The sequence below is a fragment of the Hyperoodon ampullatus genome, assembly GCF_949752795.1.
Source record: "Hyperoodon ampullatus genome assembly, chromosome: 15".
NCBI classification, from domain to species: domain Eukaryota; kingdom Metazoa; phylum Chordata; class Mammalia; order Artiodactyla; family Ziphiidae; genus Hyperoodon; species Hyperoodon ampullatus.
Window position 1 is genome coordinate 68467422 of NC_136928.1, and position 26111 is coordinate 68493532.

The 26111-nt window shown below is 38.2% G+C and overlaps 1 protein-coding gene across 1 annotated transcript in view; it reads left to right on the forward strand.

Moving 5' to 3' along the window:
• HADHA (hydroxyacyl-CoA dehydrogenase trifunctional multienzyme complex subunit alpha) overlaps positions 1 to 26111 on the forward strand; it is a gene marked incomplete at its 5' end in the record, with an annotated part of 41025 nt that overhangs the window by 5515 nt on the left and 9399 nt on the right. Inside the window, 10 exons of the mRNA XM_079721134.1 lie at positions 1523 to 1656; positions 3578 to 3716; positions 4706 to 4825; positions 6957 to 7059; positions 14730 to 14852; positions 15308 to 15426; positions 17388 to 17444; positions 19119 to 19228; positions 23092 to 23226; positions 25296 to 25467. Of these exons, the coding sequence (XP_079577260.1) occupies positions 1523 to 1656; positions 3578 to 3716; positions 4706 to 4825; positions 6957 to 7059; positions 14730 to 14852; positions 15308 to 15426; positions 17388 to 17444; positions 19119 to 19228; positions 23092 to 23226; positions 25296 to 25467 (1212 nt within the window). The remainder of the gene's footprint in view (positions 1 to 1522; positions 1657 to 3577; positions 3717 to 4705; positions 4826 to 6956; positions 7060 to 14729; positions 14853 to 15307; positions 15427 to 17387; positions 17445 to 19118; positions 19229 to 23091; positions 23227 to 25295; positions 25468 to 26111) is intronic.

Sequence of the window (26111 nt, forward strand, 5' to 3'; positions counted from 1 at the left end):
GGTTGAGAGTCCGCCTGCAGATGCAGGGGACACGGGTTCGTGCCCCGGTCTGGGAAGATCCCACATGCCGCGGAGCGGCTGGGCCCGTGAGCCATGGCCGCTGAGCCTGCACGTCCGGAGCCTGTGCTCCGCAACGGGAGAGGCCACAGCAGTGAGAGGCCCGCGTACCGCAAAAAAAAAAAAAAGAATTCCTCCTAGTTGACTTTAGGTGTCAGATGAACATCAAGGATTAATAAAACTAGCCTTTTGTTACACTGTAGAATGATAAGGTGGTTTATTAGATAAGCAAAGTATAAACTTTGTTTATAAGAATTAAAACTGACCTACCCATCTTAACTATGAGGTTATTAAATCGGCTTCCTTAACCTGCCTGACATAAGTCATTCATAGTAAGTTGGCTGGGTTAAATGTTGTTAAGTTTCCTACGGGACCTGAATGACTCGGTGCAGTTCATATATTAGAAATCAAGTTCTGTTCAAAGTGGAGCTTCATTTGTTTTTGGCAACTTCAAAAAAGCATGCAGCATTAATCCAGTCTTTTGCCAAGAAGAGCTTTATTGCAGGAGCTCATGCTTTTCCCTCACCTAAAGTTGGTGTAACGATTTCATATTTCAGAAATCTTATTACCAGAGGCCTCAGTGAAGTAGGAGGACCTAGATGTAAGCAATTAACAACTATCACAAATTAAGGAAAGTAAGAGCCAGTCCCCCTCACTAGAGTAAATCTTAGCATTTACTGAGCAGTGATTCAAACTTAAGATATTTTTTGTAAGTTGACCATTTTTCCTGAACACAAGAATAACACATGCCTATAGTAGGACATTTTAAAGCAATAAAGAGGAGAATAACAATCATTCATACTCCAAACCCAAAGATAACCGCTTTTAACATTTAATCCAGTTTCAGCAAATAATATTCTAAAAATTAAGATCACATTATATGTCTAATTTTTTTTTTTTTTTTTTGCGGTACGTGGGCCTCTCATTGTTGTGGCCTCTGCCATTGCAGAGCACGGGCTCCGGACGCGCAAGCTCCATGGCCATGGCTCACAGGCCCAGCCGCTCCGCGGCATGTGGGATCTTCCCGGACCAGGACACGAACCCGTGTCACCTGCATCGGCAGGCGGACTCTCAACCACTGTGCCACCAGGGAAGCCCTATATGTCTAATCTTGATTTCTTTTTTTCCTTAACATTATACAAATTTTTTCCATGCTGATAAATGTTTGTACACTTAATTATAGCCTACATATGATTGAAACTTAGGAATATGACCTCCTCAGGAATACGAGTTCCTCCTTTAAGTAGAACTATTTTTAGAGGGAGGGGTGCTTACAGTTGGCCAAGGCACCTGAATAGACAGCTGCTGGGTTGTTTGTTTGTTTGTTTCCCTGTCTCTTTCTTTTAACAGTATATTTCTCCTGGATAAACGTATTTCCTATAATCAAAATAGCATTTGATGGTGATTTGCACATCTGTTACTTTGAATTTAAACCCTTAGATTTATATGTATTTCCCTTTGGTAGGTGAATACTCTGGGTCAAGAACTGCATTCAGAGTTCATAGAAGTAATGAATGAAGTCTGGTCTAGCAATCAAATCAGAAGCGTTGTCCTTATCTCATCAAAGCCAGGGTGCTTCATTGCAGGTGCCGATCTCAAGTAAGTTTTAGGAAATTTGAAGTAGTCTTTCATCTTGGCTAATGGTATATTTTTTTAGGCCTAATCATTTCTCATTTTAAAAGAAGGTAGAAGTAAATTTTCTCTGCAAGTTTTTTTAAAGTTATTTTCATGAGTATAATAAAGTTAATAAAAAAGAGGGACTTGTTGCTTAAACCTTATAAGACTGAATACAGCCTTTCTTTAAAGAAGTTGAAGTAGTAGTTCAAGGATCAATATTTGAGTAGAATGAAAATAAACCAGCAATGAGATGCCCTTTTTTTTCATCCACCAGACCAGCAAACACTTAAAAGTTTGAAAACATATTAGCAAGGACTTGAGAAAATGAGAAAGTTAAATATTCCTAGTAAGAATGCAAATTGGTATAGCCACTTTGTAGAGTAATTTGATAAAATTTAGTAAAACTGAAAATGCACGTATCATATAATCACGTGATACCTCTTCTAGGTATATATGCTAGAGAAATCCCACTCTGGTTTTAAGGACCCATGCATGCATAGGGATGTTCAGTCCTGTGTAGTTTAAAATAGTGAAGAATTTGACACAAGCTAAACGTCAGTCATGAGGGAAATAGGTAAGTAAATATGGAATATTCACAAGATAAAATACTACAAAAACAGTTCAAAGGAACTAACTAGATCTACAACATAATGTTAGAACTCAAAAACATAATGTTAAAAAAACAGCAAGTTACAGAATGTTTGATACTGTATATAGTTTATATAAACATTTTAAAACCATACATGAAATACTTCTCTGTATTATTTATGGATACAAATATGTAGTTGGTTTGAAGAATACACTACAAACATATGAAAATGGTTGTTTCAGAGTAAATGAATTGGCTGGTAGAACTTCAGGGGTCAAAGGCTACTTTACCAATACAGCTAATATTTTCTTTTTTTTTTTTCAATGATATAACGTATGTATATATAACTTCTTTAGAATTCTTTAAAGCAAAAGTAAGGAGGAGAGATGATACCTTAATATTAGTTTACTGTGTTAAAATGTTAACGGTTGTTAATTCTGTCAAAATATGGGTATTTGTTATATTTGTTGTATTATTCTTTGCAGTTTAGGCAATGATAGCCAGCATTATTAGCTTAATAATTTGTATTTATGGTGTTTGTATATTTTTAAACTTTGTTCAATATTGTATACCCTTCTTTTTTATGTATAGTAATTAGAACTTCATAAATATTCTGTTTGTTTATGTTTAGTTTTTAGAAAAAGCAGAGTTATCTCCATCAAGTGCTTTTTCTTCTAGCTTGGTTATTTAAGCCTAGTAAGACATGATGTACCTGGTAGTAGCTACCTAAATCCATAGAAAAATATTGTAGCTTGTGTGAGGCTAGCTGAACAACTCCCAGCATATAAAATGACAGAAAATTAGTTATCTTTGGTCAAAAGTAAAAAACCCACAGCTTAAATGTGTTCAGAAACAGTAAGTAGCAAATGAAACAAACTGAAATTAAAGGACATTGAGGACAACATTATTGTAATAGAAGCCTTTTTTTCTGTCATTCTGATGGATATTTAATCCGAAAGCTACCTGATAGTGAAAATGTTTAAGTTGCTTGTGAAAATATTTACCAGAAGATGATTTTCTCATGTACAGAGCTTTGTAATCTAATGATTTGTTACCAAAACAAACAAATTATTCAACATGTTTTGTTTCATATTCTCTGAATCCAGAAATTTAACACTCTTTATGAGAGATAATGTCACTGATATTAGTGCTTTCTGAGGCAAAATCATTCTTAAACTTCTGAGTGTTTGAAGATTCACTACCAAATATTGATATATGATAGGATAAGGATATGGTGGATGAAGTATTGAACAAAATAGATTATGGTTTTATCTTTGGTTTTTTTTTGGTTCTCTTCTCTCATGTTTACTGCAGCATGTTAACTGCTTGCACGACCTCTCAAGAGGTAACACAGATATCACAGGAAGCACAGAGAATGTTTGAGAAAGTTGAGAAGTCCACAAAGCCTATTGTGGCTGCCATCAATGGATCCTGCTTAGGAGGAGGACTTGAGGTACATATTTATTCCAAAGTCATTGAGACAACTGTCCAGCTCATTGTTGGGATTCACCAGCTGCAAACCTTTAGGCTACTATTTTGCCTTAAAAAAAGTTGTTGAGGGAGAATCAGCTTTGTTTTTAGTTATCAAATTTCTGGATAGGTTTTTATCCTTATTCTCATGGCACAATGCAAGTGAACCAAAGTGTCATTTTCATTTACAAACTGAGAAGATTTTGAACTAGATCTCTAAGGTCCCTATCAATTCTAAAAAAAACCTTGTTCAAGTTTGCAAGGCAAAGATTCAGAAGTGTGATTCATGCTGTTGAGCTACTGAAGTCTAGTTGAGACACATAACGCATAATGTACGTCAAGTGTTTTGTGAGTAGTAAAGATGGTAAATAACACAAGATTTGAGAGAAGAGATGCTTACCAAACTGGAGCATGTAAGAAAGAAGGAGGGGAAAAAAAATAACATTTATTGAACATTTATCACATGCTGGGTTCTATACTAGACACTTTCACATGTATTAATTAAGGAAACCTGTGTCTGGTCCTAAAAGATAGGCAGAATTTGATTAACCAGAAAGTAGTGGGAAAACATTCCACATGTGGCATGGTGTGAGCAAAGACAAGGATAAACAAAGCCTAATTAGGGCACCATAAGTAGGCCTGCTTGATTGAAGAGTCTTTACATCGTACGGGGCTTCTTAGCCTGGGGTGCATATATAATTGTGTGTGCATTTTTCTGTTGAGAGCTTCCATACCTTTCAGCAGATTTTCAAGGAGATCTGCAACCCAAAAAGAGGTTGATAACTTAGGGGAAAGGTATGAAGTAAGGCCAGAAACGTAAATTATAGAAAGCATCAAATGCCAACCTAAGTAATTTCAGTTTATTCTGGGGGCACATTCCTGCTTTATGAGTAATCTTTAGACCCTCACATATCCTAAGATGTTACAAAGTTGCATTTTTTAACACTCTGATTTTCTTTCATTTGTTTGAAGCTTGCCATTTCATGCCAATACAGAATAGCAACAAAAGATAAGAAAACAGTACTGGGTTCCCCTGAAGTCTTGCTGGGAATCCTACCAGGAGCGGGAGGCACACAAAGGCTACCCAAAATGGTGAGTTTAAGATACCCATGTGAACTTGAGAACCTCGGTCCTATGTGCCCCTTTAGATCTATTTCCTCTGTACAAAAGGTATAATGTGGGTATTCATTGTAAAATTTAGAAACTGAACTTCCCTGGTGGCACAGTGGTTAAGAATCCGCCTGCCAATGCAGGGGACACAGGTTCAAGCCCTGGTGCCGGAAGATCCCACATGCCACGGAGCAACTAATAAGCCCGTGCGCCACAACTACTGAGCCTGCGCTCTAGAGCCTGTGAGTCACAGTCACAACTACTAAGCCTGCATGCCACAACTACTGAGCCTGTGCTCTAGAGCCCGTGAGCCACAACTACTGAGCCCACATGCCACAACTACTGAAACCCGTGCACCTAGAGCCCATGCTCCGCAACAAGAGAAGCCACCGCAGTGAGAAGCCTGCGCTCGCCACAACTAGAGAAAGCCGGTGCTCAGCAACAAAGTACCAACGCAGCCAAAAATAAATAAATAAACAAATAAATTTAAAAAAAAGAAATTTAGGGCTTCCCTCGTGGCGCAGTGGTTGAGAGTCCACCTGCTGATGCAGGGGACATGGGTTCGCGCCCCAGTCCGGGAAGATCCCACATGCCGCGGAGCGGCTAGGCCCGTGAGCCATGGCCGCTGAGCCTGCGCGTCCGGAGCCTGTGCTCCGCAATGGGAGAGGCCACAACAGTGAGAGGCCCGCGTACCACACACACACACACACACACACACACACACACACACACACACACACAAAATTAGAAACCAAATACAATGTGAATATATGAGATCAATAACATTTTATTCCTGATATTTATTTTTTCAATTCTACTTTTTATTTATTTTTTCAATTCCTTGATAAAAATGATTGATCAGGGTCCTTCCCTGAGGAAGAGAAGAGATAAACATGTCTTGCCTTCTGGAACTTACAGTTTAATTTGTTCCTTCTCTGCACAGTATGATCTTACCAGTTTTTCAAATCCCTGGGTCTTATTTCATGATAACTGTTAAGAGGCAGACCTTTCCACTGATTTGGATGATCTCACTGTTGTATCTATAGACCCAAAAGAGGCCCATCAGGCTTTTGAATTCTTAAGAAGAAAGGAAGGACAGTCAGACCTGGAGGCTGCAGAACAATCTTAACATCAAACTTGAGGGCCCCCTGAACCTCATAGCCTCTGGCACTGTGGATTCTTCAGGGAAAACAACACTCCGCAGAAATACTCTTTGCAGAGAAGTTGGTATGAGTTGGACATAGAAAAATGGGAAAGTTTATGGTATTTGTTTTCTGATAATAAATAGTGTGCATTCCTTCATAGGAATTGCCAAGAGGATTTACTGAAAGAATGAATAAGCCTATATGTGTATAGAAAATATTGCTGTTTCTTTTGTTTTGTTATAGTTGGTTCTTGAATGTTGTTAGAAGCTGTTCTTCTGGCACCTACATACAAAGCCCTAGTTGAGTTCTCTTTTTGTTAAGTCTAAGATCCTTTCTAAAGACATTGTCAAAACTATGAGATTTCTCATTCTCTACTAATTCCAGTATAGGAATTTTAAATATTATACAAATAATAGAGAAGAAACTCAGAATGACATAAATGTACAATTGTAGGAAACATGACATTTTTCTCCACTTTATCAATCCATAAGACAGAAATCCTACATATTGAATTAAGAGATATAAATACATTTTTAACTTCAGGCGGAGGTTTCTAAAACTAAACTTTACCTAAATGTGTATCAGTATATAAAATTTCGTTGATGGATATATAACATAAAAATCTGGTTTGAGGGCTTCCCTGGTGGTGCAGTGGTTGAGAGTCCGCCTGTCGATGCAGGGGACACAGGTTCGTGCCCCGGTCCGGGAGGATCCCACGTGCCGTGGAGTGGCTGGGCCCATGAGCCATGGCCGCTGGGCCTGCGCGTCCGGAGCCTGTGCTCCGCGGCGGGAGAGACCACAGCAGTGGGAGGCCCGCGTACCGCAAATAAAAACAAACAAACAAACAAAAAAATCTGGTTTGACTTTTCTCATTTTAATATTTATTTTGCTCAGTTGGATGATTTGTAAATTGTAATTGTCACTCTGATTTTTTTCTACCTTTGCTCTAATCCTTGCTGGCTTGTTAGGTGGGTGTGCCTGCTGCTTTTGACATGATGCTGACTGGTAGAGGCATTCGTGCAGACAGAGCGAAGAAAATGGGACTGGTTGACCAACTGGTGGAACCGCTGGGTAAGTGCTAACATGCTTCAGAATTGAGCCTTATGAAGTTATTTATTTTTTTAAAGAGTTAATATCTTGAATATTGGTTATAGTGAAACCCAAACACTTAAGAAATGAGTCATTATTCTGAAGAGTGAAGTTTTCTAAAAATAACTAATACTAAATCATTTTCAACATCACCCCAATTTCTATTTTACGTTATTTATAATTGGGACATCAGGAGTACAGAATTGAATCGAGTCATTAGTTTTGGTTCTTAAATTACCTGTATCATTATCCATGATAACTATTCTTCAGGTTTTTGTGTCTGTTTTAATAATACAGTAAACATGTATGAAACAACCAACCTAAGGATATTAATAATTGACATCTACTAATGTGCTGCTTCCTCCCATACAATTTCCTTGCCTCTTCTCATCCAAGGAAACCACTATTCCAGATTGTATGTTCATCACCCTCTTACATTTCTTAAAAATCAGCATTATTGAGATGTTATTTACATGATAATAAATTTACCAGTGTTTAATGTACAGTTTGTATTTTGACAAACGTATATAGCTATGTAAACACCACCACAATCATACAATAGAACATTTCTAGTATGTATCTTTTTGTGTCTTTCATTTAGCATACTGCTTTTGAGATTCATCTATGTTGTTATATGTCAGCAATGTATTCCTTCTTATTGCTGAATGTCATTCCATTGTATAGGTAAACCATAATTTGTTTATCCGTTCACCAAATGATAGACATTTGAGGTGTTTCCAATTTGGGGCGATTCTGAATAAAGCTGCTATGAACATTCATTGACAAGTCTTTATGTGGACAAATATTTCATTTCTTTTGGACAAATACTGAAAAGTGGATTGGCTGGACCATATGATAGATGTGCTTAGCTTTCAAGAACCTGTCAAACTGTTTTTCCAAAGTGGTTATACCATTTTACATTCTTACCAGCAGTGTATGAGAGTTCTAGTTACAACCACTTTGCACGCTCAGTCTTTTTAATTTTAAACATTTCAATAGGAATGTAGTAATATGTCATTGGGGTTTACTTTGTATTTCCCTAAAGACCAAAGATACCGAACTTATGTCATGTATTTATTTGCCTTCTGTATATCATCTGATAAAGTGTTCAAATGTTTTGCCCATTTTGTTTGATTTAGCTGTTTTTCTTATTACTGAGTTTTCAGAGTTCTTTATATCAGGATATAAGTCCGTTATGAGACTTGTAATTTGCAAATATTTTCTCCCTGTCTGTGGCTTGTCTTTTCATTATCTAAGAGTAGAAATTCTTAATTTTGATGAAGTCCAATGTATCAAAGTCTTCTTTTATGGATCATGGTATTGGTGTTTTAGAAATCTTTTCCTAACAAGATTACAAAGATTTTCTCCTATGTTTTCTTCTGAAAGTTTTGTAGTTTAGCTCTTACATTTTGGTCTGTGCTACTTCAAGTTAATGTTTATGTATGGTGTGAGGTAAAGATTGAGTTGTTGTTGTTGTTGTTGTTGTTGTTGTGTGACTATGAATATCCAAAATGCCCTGGCACAATTTGTTGAGAAGACTCTTCTTTCCCATTGACACCTTGACACCTTGGTGGAAAATTAGTTGACCTTCTGTGTTTGGATCTATATCTAGGTTTCATATTTCCAATTATTTATATGTCTTTACTTAAGACAGTATCACACTGTCTTGATTATTGTGTTTTGTAGTAAATCTTGATATCTGATAGTGTAACCCCACCCTCCACCTTGCTTCTCTTCTTTCAATATCATTTTGCCTATTCTAGTTTCTTTGCATTTACATATGAATTTTAAATCATCTCATCCATATCTACAAAAACATCTGCTAGCATCTTGATTGGAATTCCATTGAATCAATGTATCAATTTGGGGAGAATTGACATTTTAAAAATACTGAGTGTTTTCATTATGAACATAATAGAACTTTCTGTTTACTTAGGTCATCTTTAATTTCTCTCAGTAGTGTTTTATACTTTTCGTTGAACATATCTTGCACACATTTTGTTAAATTTGTACCTAAGTATTTCATACTTTTGTGCCATTATACTTTTTTAACTTTAATTTCTCATTAATTACTAACATATATAAATACAAATGATTTTCGTATGTGGACCTTGTATTCTGTGATTTTGCTAAATTTATTTATTAGTTCTACTAGCTTTTTCTGTAGATTACTAAGGATTTTCTACATAAATAATCATGTTATCTACAAATAAAGAGAGTTTGGCTTCTTCCTTTCCCATCTGGTTGGTGTTTCTTTTTCTTGACTTACTGCAGTGGCTAAGATCTTTAGTACAATATTGATTTGAAGTGAAAGCAGATATTATTAACTTGTTCCAATCTTAAGAGAGATATTCACCCTGATGCTGTAAGGTGTATAATGTTATGTAGATTTTTCATATATACTCTTTATCAGATTGCAGATGTACCTTATTTATAGTTTGCTGAGAACTATATTGCTTTTTCTGCATCTAATGAGATGATTGTTTGGGTTCGTCCTTTTAGTTTATTAAGTAAAGTCATTTACATTGATTTTTGACTATTGAATTCATTCCTGGAATAAACTTCACTTGGTTGTGATGTATCATCCTTTTTATAAAGTGCCGGCTGAATCAGATAAAATTTTGTGAAGGATTTTTATGTCTGGTCATGAGAGATAATGGTCTCAGGAATAATTTTTTTTTTCTTGTGATATTTTTGCCTGGTGTTGATATCTGGGTAATTCTGACTTCATAAAATGAGTTGGAAATATTTCTTCCTCTTCAGTTTTCTGGAAGATTTTGTGTAGAATTGGTATTATATTTTCCTTAAATCCTTGATAAAATTCACCAGTGAAGTTATATGGACTTGGAGTTTTGCTTCTTGGGAAGGTTATAACCTGTGAATTCAATTTCCTTAGTAGATACGGGGCTATTCAGGTTGACTCTTTCTTTTTTCTCTTTTTTTTGGCCTTGCCACATGGCTTGCAGGATCTTAGTCCCCTCACCAGGGATTGAACCCAGGCCCCTGGCCATGAAAGCACTGAGTCCTAACCACTGGACCGCCAGGGAATTCCCAGGTTCACTATTTCTTTTTTCTTTCTTTCCTTTTTTTTTTTTTTTTTAAATTGGAGTGTAGTTGATTTACAATGTTGTGTTAGCTTTGGGTGCACAGCAAAGCAAATCACCATACATTTACTTACATCCACTCTTTTTTAGATTCTCTTCCCATACAGGTCACCACAGAGCAATGAGTAGAGTTCCCTGTGCTACACAGCAGCAGGTCCTTATTAGCTATCCATTCTATACATAGTAGTGCAGGTTCACCATTTCTTTTCTTTTTTTTTTAATTTAAAAAAAAATTTTATTTATTAATTTTTTTGCTGTGTTGGGTCTTCATTGCTGTGCATGGGCTTTCTCTGTTTGCAGTGAGTGGGGGCTACTCTTCGTTGAGGTGCGCAGGCCTCTCATTGTGGTGGTGTCTCTTGTTGCGGATCACGGGCTCTAGGTGTGCAGGCTTCAGTAGTTGTGGCGTGTGGGTTCAGTAGTTGTGGCTCACAGGCCCAGTAGTTGTGGCACATGGGCTTAGTTGCTCTGCGGCATGTGGGATCTTCCCAGACCAGGGCTTGAACCCGTGTCCCCTGCATTGGCAGGTGGATTCTTAACCACTGCACCACCAGGGAAGCCCCGGGTTCACCATTTCTTGAGTGAGCTGTAGTTGTTTATTTTGCAAAGATTTTGTCCATTTCATTTGACAAATTTATTTCAGTAAAGTTGTTCAGGGACTTCCCTGGTGACGCAGTGGATAAGACTCCACACTCCCAATGCAGGGGGCCTGGGTTCGATCCCTAGTCAGGGAACTAGATCCCACATGCATGCTGCAACTAAGAGTAGGCATGCCACAACTAAGGAGCCTGCCTGCTGCAACTAAGACCCAGCACAACCAAATAAATAAATAAATAATTTTTTAAAAGTTAAAAAAAATAAAGTTGTTCATAATACTTTATTATTATTCTTTTCATATCTTTACACTCTATAATGATACTCCTCTTTCATTCCTGATATTGCTAATTTGTGTCTTCTCTTTTTTCCCTGATGAGCCTGGCTAGAAATTTATCAGTTTTATTGATCTTTTCTAAGAATCAGCTTTTAATTCCATTGATTTTGTTTGCTGTTTTATTGATTTCAGCTGTCTTATTATTTATTTCTTTCTGCTTGCTTTTGGATGTAATTTGCTCTTCTTTTTCTAGTTTCTTACTAGAAACTAGTTTCTGGTTTCTTTCATTGATTTTAGGCCTTTCTTCTTTTCTAACATAAGCATTAAAGCTATACATTGAGCAAGGTTCCCTGTGCTATACAGTAGGTCCTTGTTGGTTATCTATTTTAAATATAGCAGTGTGTACATGTCAATCCCAAACTCCCCATCTATCCCTCCCACCCTCCCATTCCCCCTGGTAACCATAAGTTCATTCTCTACATCTGTGAGTCTGTTTCTGTTTTGTAAATAAGTTCATTTGTATCAATTTTTTTTTAGATTCTGAATACAAGCAATATCATATGATATTTGTCTTTCCCTGATTTACTTCATTTAGTGTGATAATCTCCAGGTCCACCCATGTTGTTGCAAATGACATTATTTCCTTCTTTTTAATGGCTAAGTAATATTCCATTGTATATATGTACCACATCTTCTTTATCCATTCATCTGTCAGTGGACATTTAGGCTGCTTCCATGTCTTGGCTATTATAAACAGTGCTGTGGTGAACATTGGGGGTGCATGTATCTTTTGAACCATGTTTTTCTCTGGATATATGCCTAGGAATGGGATTGCTGGATCATATGGTAACTCTATTTTTAGTTTTTTAAGGAACCTCCATACTGTTCTCCATAGTGGCTGTACCAATTTATGTTCCCACCAACAGTGTAGGAGGGTTCCCTTTTCTCCACACCCTCTCCAGCATTTATTGTTTGTAGATTTTTTGATGATGGCCATTCTGCTTGGTGTGAGATGATATTTCATTGCAGTCATGATTTGCATTTCTCTAATAATTAGCTATGTTGAGCATCTTTTCATGTGCCTCTTGGCCATCTGTATGTCTTCTTTGGGGAATGTCTGTTTAGGTCTTCTGCCCATTTTTTGATTGGGTTGTTTGGTTTTTTGATATTGAGCCGCATGAGCTGTTAGTAAATTTTGGAGATTAATCCCTTGTCGGTCACATCGTTTGCAAATATTTTCTCCCATTCTGTGGGTTTTTTCGTTTTGTTTATGGTTTCTTTTGCTGTGCAAAAGTTTTTGAGTTTAATTAGGTCCCATCTGTTTATTTTTGTTTTTATTTCCATTAGTCTAGGAGGTGCATCGCAAAAGATATTACTGTGATTTATGTAAAAGAGTGTTCTCCCTAAGTTTTACTCTAAGTTTTATAGTATCCAGTCTTACATTTGGGTCTTTTATCCATTTTGAGTTTATTTTTGTGTATGGTGTTAAAGAATGTTCTAATTTCATTTTTTTTACATGTAGCTGTCCAGTTTTCCCAGCACCATTTGTTGAAGAGACTGTCTTTCCACCATTGTATAGTCTTGCATCCTTCGTAGTACATTAATTGACCATGGGTGCGTGGGTTTATTTCTGGGCTTTCTATCCTGTTCTATTGATCTATATTTCTATTTTTGTGCCAGAACCATACTATTTGGATGATTATAGCTTTGTAGTATGGTCTGAAGTTAGGGAGCCTGATTCCTCCAGCTCTGTTTTCCTTTCTAAAGATTGCTTTGACTATTTGGGGTCTTTTGTTTCTCCATACAAATTGTAAGATTTTTTGTTGTAGTTCTGTGAAAATTTGATAGGAATTGCATTGAATCTGTAGATTGCCTTGGGTAGTATAGTCATTTTGACAGTACTGATTCTTCCTATCCAAGAACATGGTATATCTTCCCATCTGTTTGTGTCATCTTCGATTTCTTTCATTAGTGTCTTATAGTTTTCAGAGTACAAGTCTTTTGTCTCCTTAGTCCCCTACCCCTTTCCTGAGACTTCAGTCTCACATAGTTTAGATCACTTGATATTGTCCCAAAATGAAGCTCTGTTTCTTTTTTTCAGTCTGTTTATATTTCTCTTGCCATGTATTCAAGTTTCCTGATCTTTTCTTCTTCACAGTATAATTTGCTATTAATCCAATTGCCTATATTTTTTGTTTCAGGTATTGTTTTTTCTCATATTTAGAAATAATATTTGATTCATTGTTACATCTTCAATTTCTCTTCATTATGTTTCTGTTTTCCTCTGCCTTCTTTAACATATGGCATGAATTTACAGTAACCTTTCTAACATTGTGTCTGCTTATCCTATCTTTTCAATTCTGCATCTGTTTCTATCAGTCAGTTTGTCTCCTAGCTGTAGACCATGTTTTTTCTTGCTTCTTTTCATGCCTTTATGTTGGTTCTTTCCCTGGCCTCAGTTAGTTTCCTCTCATGCATGTGCAGAATGATACTTCGCCTGAGTTTCAAGGGGCCTCTCTGTAGATCTCTGGAGCTCTCCTTTTGTGTAGCAACTGCTCTCCAGTATTCTTCCATAATTCCAGCATTACATTATGAGTTTTGTGGACCCTGTGCACTTTTGTCATTCAGAAGTTTGGGGCTTAGTTCATTTTCTTCCTTGTCCATGGAGGCTGAAAGTAGGGCGGATGTCTTAAGGGGGAGAATGGTTGCATATTGTTGTAGGCTTCTCCCTCTACTGGGATTTTATTCCCTATACACCATAAGAAGGCACAAGATCGGCTTTTCAACCTCAGCCACCTCTCGCTCCAGTGTGGCTCTTACAAGCTTTTGATTGAGAGCCTGGTAGGTGTCTGTTTTCATAGTTGTGTGAAAACAGCCTTTGGCTTTTTTGAGTCTTTGTCTCCTGCCTCCAGCAAGTTTGGTATCAGGCTCTGCCTCAAGCGAAAAATCAGGTGCATGTTTTTCGCATGTCCCTCTTTCTATACAAGTACTGCGTGTGCTAAACATTATGACACTATAAGAGATTTCACTCTAGCTTCCAGCCTCTTGCACCACCTTAGAACTTCACAGATGTTCCATGCGGGAAAGCTAGCTTTGCGTTTGGTTTCTTCTAGTACTGACATGTTGTGTGTGACCACCAAAAACTCTGATCATTTCACTTTCCCTCAGTAGCATCCTTGCTTGAGCCAAGTCCAGTCTTCAGCCCACGCCCAAAAGCATCATGTACCCCCAGGCAAGACAATGTCCAGCAATCATCAGTTCACATTGGACAGGCTCTTCCCTCTCTGGAATTCTGTTCATATAACCTTTGTTGCTTCCACAGCTCTCCAGTGTCTTTACAAATGTGATTTTGCAATTGATTTTTTTTGTTTTCCAGTTTTGCAGCAAGAAAACAGGCCTCATGAGACATAATACATCCTACTCAGAAGTGGAGGCCAGACTTAAATAGGGCTTAAGACTTGTTTTCTACCAGGAGGAGGTTGTTGCACCTTCGCTCAGTGTGACTTCTCTTTTTGAGTCCATAGTTCATGACATTGCCACCTACCAGTCTCTAGTCAGACTTAGAAAGCTGTGCTGAAAGTGGGTGCTGGAGCCTTCGGCTTTGGCCTGCCTGGGTTTTGCCCACCTGGGACTGATCCAAGCCTGATTTACATTCCAGTCTGTTGTGTTCATCTTTACAGGACCAGGAATAAAACCTCCAGAGGAACGGACAATTGAATACCTAGAAGAAGTTGCAATTACTTTTGCTAAAGGACTAGCTGATAAAAAGATCTCTCCAAAGAGAGACAAGGGATTGGTAGAAAGTGAGTGTCATTATTCAAGAACTAAGGCAAAGCTTCTTTCCAGGGAATTTAATTTTATTTTCTATAAATCCGAAATGAGGGAAGAGGTAAGTGCATTGTTTACTCTGAAGTGTAAAGTCAGCCTTAAAGGATGCAATAACTCTGCTCAAGTCCTGGACCTTACACTGGTTAAAGACATTTTTTTAAAACTTTTTATTTTGGATAATTTTAAATAATACCAAAATAGAATAATGTAACAGTGTAATAAATACCCATGTACCCAACACCAAGCTTTAATGTTTATCAACTAATGTTTAAAGAAGTGCTTAGGTTGAAATTTAGATTGTTTATATCAGAGTAAAGAGCAGTTCTTTCAGATAGCTAGAATCACTGCATTTTTATGGAGTTTACAGAACAAACTAACAAGGGAGGCTGGGCTCTTTCCAGTAAGGATCTAAAAGCATTTTACCTTACAGAATTGACATCGTATGCCATGAGTATTCCATTTGTCAGGAAACAGATTTACAAAAAGGTGGAAGAAAAAGTACGAAAGCAGACCAAGGGCCTTTATCCTGCACCTCTGGAAATAATTGATGTGAGTCTTTACCCCATACTCCCACGTTTCTCATGTTTCTTCCCTTTGTCTAGAGCAGTACTCTTTATTGCCATTCTGCACCATGTGTGCCAGTACTAAAGTTCTTCATGCTGCTATCAAAGTACTTACCAAAAATAACACAAGAGCATAGCAAGCTATGAGGATTTATATAAATGGATATTTGGGGAAAATTAGTGCCAGGCATACTTTTTAGTTGATGAGCTTAAAATTACCAGTTACAAACCAGGAAAGGAACCTATGTCATATCAGTATAACAAAGCCAGTAACATATTGGACATTGATTAAGAGGTAGTTGAAACAAAATTAATGGCTGTATTCTGTCCTTGGTCAAAACCATTGTCATTACCTAAAATGTCTCATTGACTTTCCATTGCCATAATTATGAAAAAGATGTAATGATATAGAGAAGTTCTGGAAAAGCTCAAGGAGGATAATTAAAATGATCACAGAGTTGAAGTAACATCTGTCTAAAGGTAGACTTTAAAACTTATAAAATCTTCAATCTGGAAAGTCCAAGATCAAAAGAGCAATAATTGAAGACAAGATCAATAATCAAAGATTTCAGAATTGGAGAATGAACTAGTCAACTAGTATATTTTGAGCCGAGGACACCAAAATATATAAAATAGGAAACGTGGTCCCCTACTTCCGTTCACCTCACACAGTCTGGGTTGGGGAGATTAAACACATATATGTGGTAAGGCAGATGGCAGGATGGGGGCAGTATGCAGCTGCATAGGGTTAACGCCAGCTAACTGGGACAGAGGAAGATTGCTAAATTCACTGAGGAGGGAACGATCCCTGAAATTGTTAGAGAATACATGATGAGAAAGCCAGGTAGGATGGGCATTTTGAGCAAAGTTACAGAAGCTGGAAAGCATGAGGCTCTTCAAGGAACATCAAATCAGATCAGTTTTTGTAGGAGGATAATGCAATGTCTTCAGGAAGGAAGACCAAAGGTAGATTTTAAAAGGTAGACAGTAATTAATTGAGAAATTTGATCTTTGTCCTATACAGATCATAGAGAACCGTTTTCATGGCAGTGAGTAAAAATGGATTAGAAAGAGAGACAAAGTAGAGCAATGAACTAGGAAACTACTCTGGTAATTCAGACTTGAAGTTTGAATAAGACCCCGAAATAGAATAGTAAAAGCAAAAATATGAAGGTAGTAAGAGACTTGCCAAAGAGAGTTAGGAGTTAAGGTTTAGAAGTGTTGAGATTAGGTATTCAGGAAATTCAAGCAACAGTAGTTTAGACAGAGAAGTCAATTAAGAATATAGATTGATATATTTGGGGTTTTTTTAATCACCATTAAATTATGGTGATTGAATACAGGGTTATTTCTTTTATACTTGCTATTGTACTTAGGTTAGTGCTTACCCCAAATGTTAAATTGAATTTCATGGAGTTCATGATTAATGTGATAAACTAAATGATGTTCCTGAGGAAGAATAAATAGAGGGAGAAATGTGCTGCAAGTGGAACTTTGGGGACCTGCCCACATTTGGAGAACAGGAGAGGAGCTGGAAGAATAATTCAAGCAGGAGGGAAGGGAGTTAAGAGGAAAAGGTAGACCTATTATTGGACTCAGAAAGGGGTGATGGCAGCTCTTTCTCTGACAAAATAACAGGATTCAAAGGATAAGGAGGTGGAGTTTGAGCTGTGGAACCTCTGTGTTCTTTTCCTATTCTGACTTCTTAATTCCCTTTCCTTCTGTTTTATTTCCTTCCATTTTATGCTAGGTTGAGCAGTAGCCTCAGAGATGGAGAATTAAGTCAGTCTTAAGCAGTAAGGCCCTCAGTCCTCTTCTCTTTCTCACTCCAGTCTAGACTTTTGACTTACTCTTTGAAGACTAACAACACTAGCAATTTTTTTCAGCATTACTGTATATCTTGCCGATCCATTCCAACAAGGAACAAGTACTTTATATGTTTTTTAGGTAGTGAAGACTGGGATTGAGCAAGGGAGTGATGCTGGCTATCTCTCTGAATCTCAGGTAAAGTTATTTCCTTTCAGTGTTTTATTATTAGAGACAGAAAAAGCGAGATCCACAATGCTGTGTAAAACTGAAAAAAGGTAAAGTATTCAAAGCCTAGTAAAAAAAAGTTTTCTTCCACTGGTTGTCGTTTCTTACGATTAATCTCAGTGAGCAAGTAGGTGCTAAGAAAACCATAGTAGTCCCCAGATATTTGAACTTGCTCTCAATAATGAGGGTATAACTAGGAAAAGCAGGAGCAGAGTTAGAATCCGTTCAAAAGGAATCATTTGGACTTTTTGTTCTGTAGTTGGGCTGGTTTTGTTGTGATAAAGTGAGTACATTGATACAAAAATATGGTTCTTACTTGTTAGAGCCTGGAGATAAACCTGTGAAGCGCAGCCTCCCTTTGATGAATTAGGAAGTGAAGGGAAATGTTTTGCACCCACTAAGACAAGAAAACAGAGCAACACATGAACCAGCCTCAGCCCTTCCACTTCCTAACAAGTTGGTGGTATTGTAGATTTTAGTTGTTTGGGTTGTTTTGAAGTTTTAGGCAATCATTGAAGGATGATTGCTCTTCAATAATAGAATAAAAGGTATCTGAAGAGCTCAGGACAAGTTCCAGAGAAAACATTTCTTATACTGGGTTGCTTACTGCAGTGCACTCTGATTAATTCTTTTACATTATCACTAGATATACATACACATATGTACAGAAAGATTGAAGCATATTTCCCAAAATAATTAGCCTGTACACTGTACTCAGTATTTTCTATCTGTTCTACTTATCACAACCTCCTAAATTCATGACCACTGATAGATTTCACCCATGGTTTGAAAATCACTGGTTTATTGAATAGAACCTACTTTGCCAAGATTAGTAGAACATTGTTTCATGTTCTATTCACATATGAAGGCAACATTATTAGAGGGATTCCTTCTCTTAAGTGCTGTTTGCAACCATGTAATCGTACCAGTAAATTCTAATAATATTGATGATGGTAATAGCTAACATTGAGGCCCAGTCATTTTACTAGTGTTTTCATTTACTTCCCACAACAATACTGTAAAATAGGTATTGTTTTTCCCATTTTAAGGATGAAGAAAGGTTCACAACTGGGAAATGGCAGGGCCAGTCGTTAAACTCAGTTCTTTCAAATACAGACTCTAAATCTCATGCTGTTTCCCACTAAGTTGAGACTTGTTCTCTGTAAGTGTTAAGGTCCTTTTAAAGTGGTAGATATCACATGGGGCAGCCTGCTACCCTGGAAGGAGAACTGGAGTTGGGAGTCATACTGCCTGGGTTCAAGTTCTGTTTCTGCCCCTTTGAGGCAGTGTGGCTTTGAGCAAGGTCAAGTTCTGAGCCTCCTCTTCCCAGTCTTTAAAATGAGGGCGGTGGTTGAGATGATTGGTCCATTTTGGCTCTGACACTCTAATTCCATGAAAAAAGTTACCACAACCTCTGATGTAGAGAATCTGAGAGCTCAGTTATATCCAGAACCTTTCAAAGCAGTAGTTGGAAGTGGTACAGATGAGGGGAGTGAAAGAAAGACGCTCAGCAGAAGACCAACTTCAGCAGCTCAGGATCTGAGGCTTTGCATATGTTACCTCTGCTCTGCAGAGAAACTGACCCCAAAGAATCCACGTCTCCAAGATTGAGAAGTTCTACCTTTTCTTCTTCCCTTTTTCCAGAAATTTGGAGAGCTCGCAATGACCAAAGAATCAAAAGCCTTGATAGGACTTTACCGTGGTCAGACCCTATGCAAGAAGAATAAATTTGGAGCTTCGCAGAAGGAGGTTAAGTAAGTCAGCTCTGTATAGGAAGCCCCTGTGGATTTCAGCACATGCTATGCTTGTCAATGTCTCTGAAGATCCATAGAGCTAGATTTATGCCTTCAGTCTTGCCCTAAACCTCTTCTGTCCTGAGCACTTTAGATCCCTATTCCTACGAAGGATTTTTTTGGCTTTCAGAGTTCTGCCTGTGCTGAGTTTTCTCCTGATCTCTCTAATGTCTCCTGTAGAGGCATTTTTGTCTCACTGTTGATGTCCCCTAGAAATATGGTTTAGGTTTCCCCTTCCTAAACCAAATACACACACTATGTGCTGTTTAATGACCTTGTCTCTCTCTCTGTGACTTGAGATACCATCTCTGGGAACTCACACTTCTCCCTCATTAAAAAAAGTAAAGCCTCATTCTAGTCATTAAAGTCTTGTCCTTCGTTTAGCTTACAGCCTAAGCGTTCGAAAGTCTACTTACCTGTTTCATATCTATTCTCTTCAGCGAGCCTTTCAGTGTTATGCTGCCTAAATAGCTCTTCAGCATCTTAAGTTTAGTAATGCCCCTAAACTCACCCCCTTGCTCAGTGGTTCTTAACCTGGGCAACGTTGCCACCAGAGGACACTTGCCAGTCTCTGGAAACATTTTTAGTTGTCACAGCTGGGGAGGGAGGGATGGTACTGGCATCTGGTGGCCAGAGGCCCGGAATGCTGCTAAACATCCTACAGCGCACAGGACAGCCCCACAACAAAGAAGTATCCAGTCCAAAATGTCAGCAGTGCTGAGGTTGAGGAACACTGTCTACGTGAATTACAGAGAGGGATTTGTGAAAGCAGCTAATGTTACTACCTTCTCCAGCCGCTCACCTTTAATGAGATTGCAATCCAAAGCAGAAGAGAAAATCAATAAGAAGCCTAGGTGAGACAGACAAGATTCTTGCCAAGAGGGCTGATTTCCAAATTAGAATATGAAACACAACCGTAACTGCTTCTCCAGCATACGTGGTGATCAGTATCGGTCGGGTTGTCTGTGTACCACCTAATGTTGACAATATCTCGCATTCAGTGGGTGAGATAAATTACTTCCATGCTGCAGTGGAGTGATGATATGGCCACTTAAATCTGCATCTCTTTACACATCCTACAAAAATTACTCTTAAATTTTAAATTGGACTTCCCTGGTGGCCCAGTGGTTGAGAGTCCGCCTTCCAACGCAGGTTACACGGGTTCGAGCCCTGGTCCAGGAAGATCCCACATGCCGCGGAGCGACTAAGCCCGTGCGCCACAACTACTGAGCCCACAGGCCACAACTACTGAAGCCCGCATGCCTAAAGCCCGTCCTCCACAACAAAAGAAGTCACCGCAATGAGAAGCCTGTGCACTGCAACGAAGAGTAGCCACTGCTCACTGCAACTAGAGAAAGCCCGTGTGCAGCAACGAAGACCCAACGCAGCCATAAATTAATTAATTAATTAAAAAAATTTTTTAATTATAAAATGTTTACTCCTAAGCTAATTAGCCACTCCTGACTCCTACTCTGGTCTGCATGTAACTCTTACTGTTATATGCAGATAGCATATAATACCACCTGGAGAAGCTGTTATTGTGTACCAGTACACAGAAAAGACAGGCAGCATGCATGTGAATCTCCTGTAAGAAGAAATAAGAAAATGAGAATCAAAATACTTAAGCTTACAAAAATTCTCCCCCCAAAACAACCACAATGCAAAAGAAAACTATAGCAGGATGCTTCCAAACTTGAATTATATATCCTTAAATAAATATTTACAGATAAGAAAAGAATCACTTTGAATCAGAAGTTCAAAAACTCAGAATTAAATGGGCAGAAAAACAGGATGATATAAGAGCTGACCTAACTTGGGAAATAAATTGAAGAAAAGGTAACCTCATCTTAGAAATGAAGAATAAATTATAAGGTACGCAAGGCAGAATAGGTTGAACCGAAAATCTAATAAAGAACATTGAAGGAAGGGCATCCCCCTTCCTGCTTTCCCCCTTCCTGCTTTCCCAGTTGTCAGTAATAGTTCCACTTCTGTCTCTCTAGGCCTCTTCTCCCTTGCCTCGCATAATAATTTGAATTCCTTATGTATTTTCTCTTTTTATAAATTAATTTTTTATGCAAAGGATGCATTCTTAATCTCCTTTTTAAAAAAACTATTATAAGGAAGTTTGAATACTAGATGAATGTTTTGTGTTTATGGTTTGAATGTTTTAATATAAAAGGGATCCTTCAGTATGAATCCTATAATAATCCTTTTTAGTCAGTGGTACGACTTGGAGACTATGTATGTGGGTACATACCAGTTAACTTGTTCCTCTTCATCTTCTACTGAAAGATTGATGACTTCCAACTTTTCATTATCGTAAACATTGTATGACTGTTCATCACAGCATATTCATCTTGTGCATAAGTGCATTTCTCTAGAGTAGATAGTAGAATTACTGGGTCGTAGAAGATGCCATTTTTGGTTTTAATACATTTGACCTCCTATATAGGGCAAACTATATACTTCCTTCAACCATGCATGAAAGAACAAAATTTTTTATATCCTCACTGTTACTTTTAAAATTTTTGCCAATCTGATGGGGAGAGAATACATTCGTTTTAATTTGCATTTCCCAGATTATTAGGGAAATTGGGCATTTTATTGGCAATTTGTTTTCTTTTTCTGTGAATTGCTTTATATAAACCCCTGCCCATTTTATTGGGTTATCTTTTTTAATTGATATGTGTGTTCTTTATATTTCCCCAGTAGTAATCCTTTGTCTGCTATACCTGTTACAAATTTCTTCCTCTTCTATGGTTGTCTTAATTTTTGCGGGGTCATTTGTCAAGCAAATTTTAATTTTGATGCAGTAAATACATGAATAATTTTTTCAGCTCCTATTCTTTATGTTTTTCTACCCTATTTTCTCATGTTCTCCAGTTACTTAACACTCACCATATAAAAATGTGTATTATCACAAAGCTGCATTTGAAAGATACTCCCAGGAGTTGAAGTTAGGGTGCCTTTTCAGGTCTTGAATATGATTTTTGAACATTATAATCAGAATTGTTATGAATGAAACAACTCTAATTTAGGTCTACGGTGTTGTAAACTCGGGCTTCTTTTATGAAGGAAGTTCTGAAAATTTTTTTTAGTTACTTATGGAAAAATGGCATATTGTTCCAAAACTATGGAAAACTAAAAAGAGTCATCAGACATGATCTCTATCCCTTCAAAAGCTTAGAATTTAGTTGAGGAGACAAAAATGATATACATGAAGCTGTTCCAAAATACTGTGGGGTAAGCCAAATGGTCCTGATAAGTTCAAGAGGAATTCAGGGGTGGAAAAGGCAGTAATGTGCATGTATGGAGGTGTTTGAGGGAGGGGTAAGGTCTGGAAGCAAAGAAACCATCCAAGAGTCTTTTGAACCAATCCAGGTAAGGGGTGAGAAAGGCACAGATTTCAAGAGAAATGAAAGATGACTGGAAAATGGCAAAATCACTAGCAAGTAAGTAGTTGGAAGAAGAGAGATTAGTCTTTAGGCCTATCACTGCAAGTTGGCTTTTGTTTGAAGAAAAATACTCGTTAATTTAAGCGTAATCCATGTTGTTTTGTTTTCAGTGATCTCAGGTATGATTGAAGATCAGTATAATTCTGTCTCCTTGGGTAGACCAATTCTTTTAGACCTAACGGATTTTTGCATTTAACTTTGAAAACCAGTCATTTATGAAAGATGTCTTTTTGTAGGTAAAAATTATTTTAAATACCTTATTGTTGTCCCTGCTTTAGTTGGTTTATTGGATAACGACCTGGGCAATCTCCCACTTTTACTGAATTAATTAAGATTTATACCAAAAGTCATTTCATCCTTTCCTTTCAGGCAGCTCGCCGTTCTTGGCGCAGGGCTAATGGGGGCCGGCATTGCCCAGGTCTCCGTGGATAAGGGCCTACAGACTATACTGAAGGATGCTACGCTAGCCGCGCTGGGGCGAGGACAGCAACAAGTGTTCAAAGGGTAAGCCTGCTCTCTGCCTTTGCTGGGAGAGTAGCGTGTGTTTTGGTTTTTGCCGTCACAGTTTCCTTTCTCCTGAACATGATCTGTATTGGATACTCCATAGTTAAGTCTCATGTCCTTTGCTTTTTAGACATGCTAATTCCTTCTTTCACTTTTTTTCTTTTTTGCTGTTGTTGCAGACAATGTTATTATAAATCATTAACATCACTGGAGTCTGTAGTCTTTGAGTGCAGAAGAGAAAACCTTATCTATTAGACGTTTTTAAATGCCATATAGTTTATACTTTGGTATCAGACTAGAAAGTCTCATGTTTGTGAATTTTAATTGCTGTATTGTTATAGAATATTGAAACAGCATGACTGTGTCTAGAGAGAACTGAGATAAGGATATGAGGAAATGTGTAACTGCATCTTGAAGGTGGGGCTGGGATCAGAACTCATGAACCTCGTATTTCTTGACCGGTGTTACCATAGAGAAGCAGTTAACTGATTTGGTTCCACAATATCTGGATCTTATGGACTGTGTCTCCATCTTACTTCTGAATTAATAAACGGGGAATATTATTCTCCCTCCTGCCCGTCCCTCCCTCCTCTCCCCGACCCCACACACATACTGCCTGGTTTGCAGAGGGGAAAAATGGAGCAGCAACTTGGCCAAACTGGGAATTTGTTTCAGCTCATTTCTCTGCTCCAATGTAATAGGCTGTCTAAGGCTGGCTGAACTTTGATGTCTTGCATGTGACTTTTAGTTGAGTTAGTTTTTTGTTTCTTAAATGGATTACGTAGCTTAAGTGTGTTTTTACCCCTTTTCTGCTCATATATTGCTACCATAATACTGTGCAGGACCTGGCAGGTTTAATCATGTTGGCAGATAGCAACTATCTTAATGTAAGATAGCAAGGCATTGTAGTAAAAGATTCTGACCCCCCAAAATGGCTGTGCTCGATAACACCATTGCCCTGAGGCCAGCACGTGAGTGTTCCCAGAGTTTCATACAGCCACCAAAATGAGAAATTGCTCTAAAATAGCTTTTCCCCCTCGACCTCTTTTGGATCCAGCTGTCCCGGGTTTCCCTTTTTGCATTAGAAACATCGGGCTCTGGTGAGTGCCCCTGACTGTACTGCTGACTTGGGACATACATATTTCTTGTCCTCTCAGGAATAGTTTCATTAGGCATTAGAATTAGAGCAACTAATAATGTTTTGAACTCTCACAAGAATCTTGCTTGCTGACTGCTGACATGGTTGTCAGAAACCAAGATATTTGAATCCATACTTTTGAGACTTAAACTGACTACTTCTTTGAACTTACCTTGTGGCTTTAATTTTTCTTTTGGTTAAGGAAACTAGTGAATGGGGTGTAGCTTCATTCTTCTTTCAGAGGAAAACTCTAGGTCTTTTATTCTGAAAGTGCGGTCAGATTAAAACCTAAGAGAGCCTATTTTCCTTGGCAATAAAAAACTATCAGTTAAGTGTCTGAGTAGCAGGAATCCTTTTTAGTTCTCTGTGGGGAAGAAGAAACCTTGAGTTAATATTTTATGTAATCAATATGATGTGCTACTAGGTACTGACCAGGAAATGGATTAAGAATATATGACATAATGCTTGGTCTCTGTCCTCCGGTAGATCACAATTACAGAATAACAAAATGATATGTAAGCAAGTATACACTCGTGGTCTAGGGCCCGTGTTGGCTGTTTCCCCTATTGTAGGTAGAGAATTACTAGAGCTGCTCTCTTGTTTGCCATTTTAGTGTTCGTGTATACTCCTCTTGGCAAATTTAACTCTTTTATTAGTGATACCATTCATGCAGGTTGGGCATGTAGAGGCATCTTTTAGTAGAAAGAATATGGATGTGGGGGTCAGCCTGTTTGAACCCTAGGACCCTCCCTTAACTCGCTGTTGGACCACAGGTTCCTCTGAGTCTCCTTGAGCAGCTCAGCTCCCTCAAAGTGGGAGCTACCTCACTGAGTTGGTGAAAAACACACAGCACACTGTCTGGCCCATGGACACTCAATAAATGTTAGTTTCCTGTTCTCCTCCTCTGACTAGGAATGTGTTTTTTTCCTAGACTGAATGATAAAGTGAAGAAGAAAGCACTAACATCGTTTGAAAGGGACGCCTTTTTCAGCAACTTGACTGGGCAACTCGATTACCAGGGTTTTGAAAAGGCTGACATGGTGATTGAGGCTGTTTTTGAGGACCTCAGTCTTAAGCACAAAGTGCTCAAGGAAGTAGAAGCGGTAAGTAAGGGGCCTGCTGTACTGAATCCTGGGTTGTGAGTGGAGAACACAGAGACAGGGTTTTTTAAAGGAACTCTAGGAAACTTGCGGTTCTTTTTATGGGGCCATTCATTCCCAGATGTAAGGGGTTTTGTATGTTTGTTTGTTTGTTGGAGGGGTGAAGTAGAAAAGAACAGCTTTATTGCTTTGCCAGGCAAAAGGGGACACAGCAGGCTTGCGCCCCTCAAAACTGTGTCCCCCAAATGCAAGTTTTTATGTGAACCCATGCACACTGTGTATAAAGGTCAAATCAAAGTCCTAAGGAAAGACAAACAAGTAGCTTATTAACTTAAATTAAGCACAGGGTTCATTAGCCTTATATGGGAGTTCAGTCACCCAAACATACAAATAACCTCATGGACTGTAGCCAGACGTCTTGACATTATTGGTTGGCTGCAAGCTATAACTAAACTAATTCAGGTCTAGGCAGCAGAGGAAATAGGGAGAAACAGTTTCTCCAGGCAGGATTCAGATGCTCATTTTGTGGAAATGCTACTCTGGTCTTGAGCCCAAATGCTGTGCATAGTCAGCTCTTGAGATGGGATAATATGAACAAAACAAGTACTTGAACTGGGTGGTGTGAAGAAAGAGGAAAGGAGGAAAGA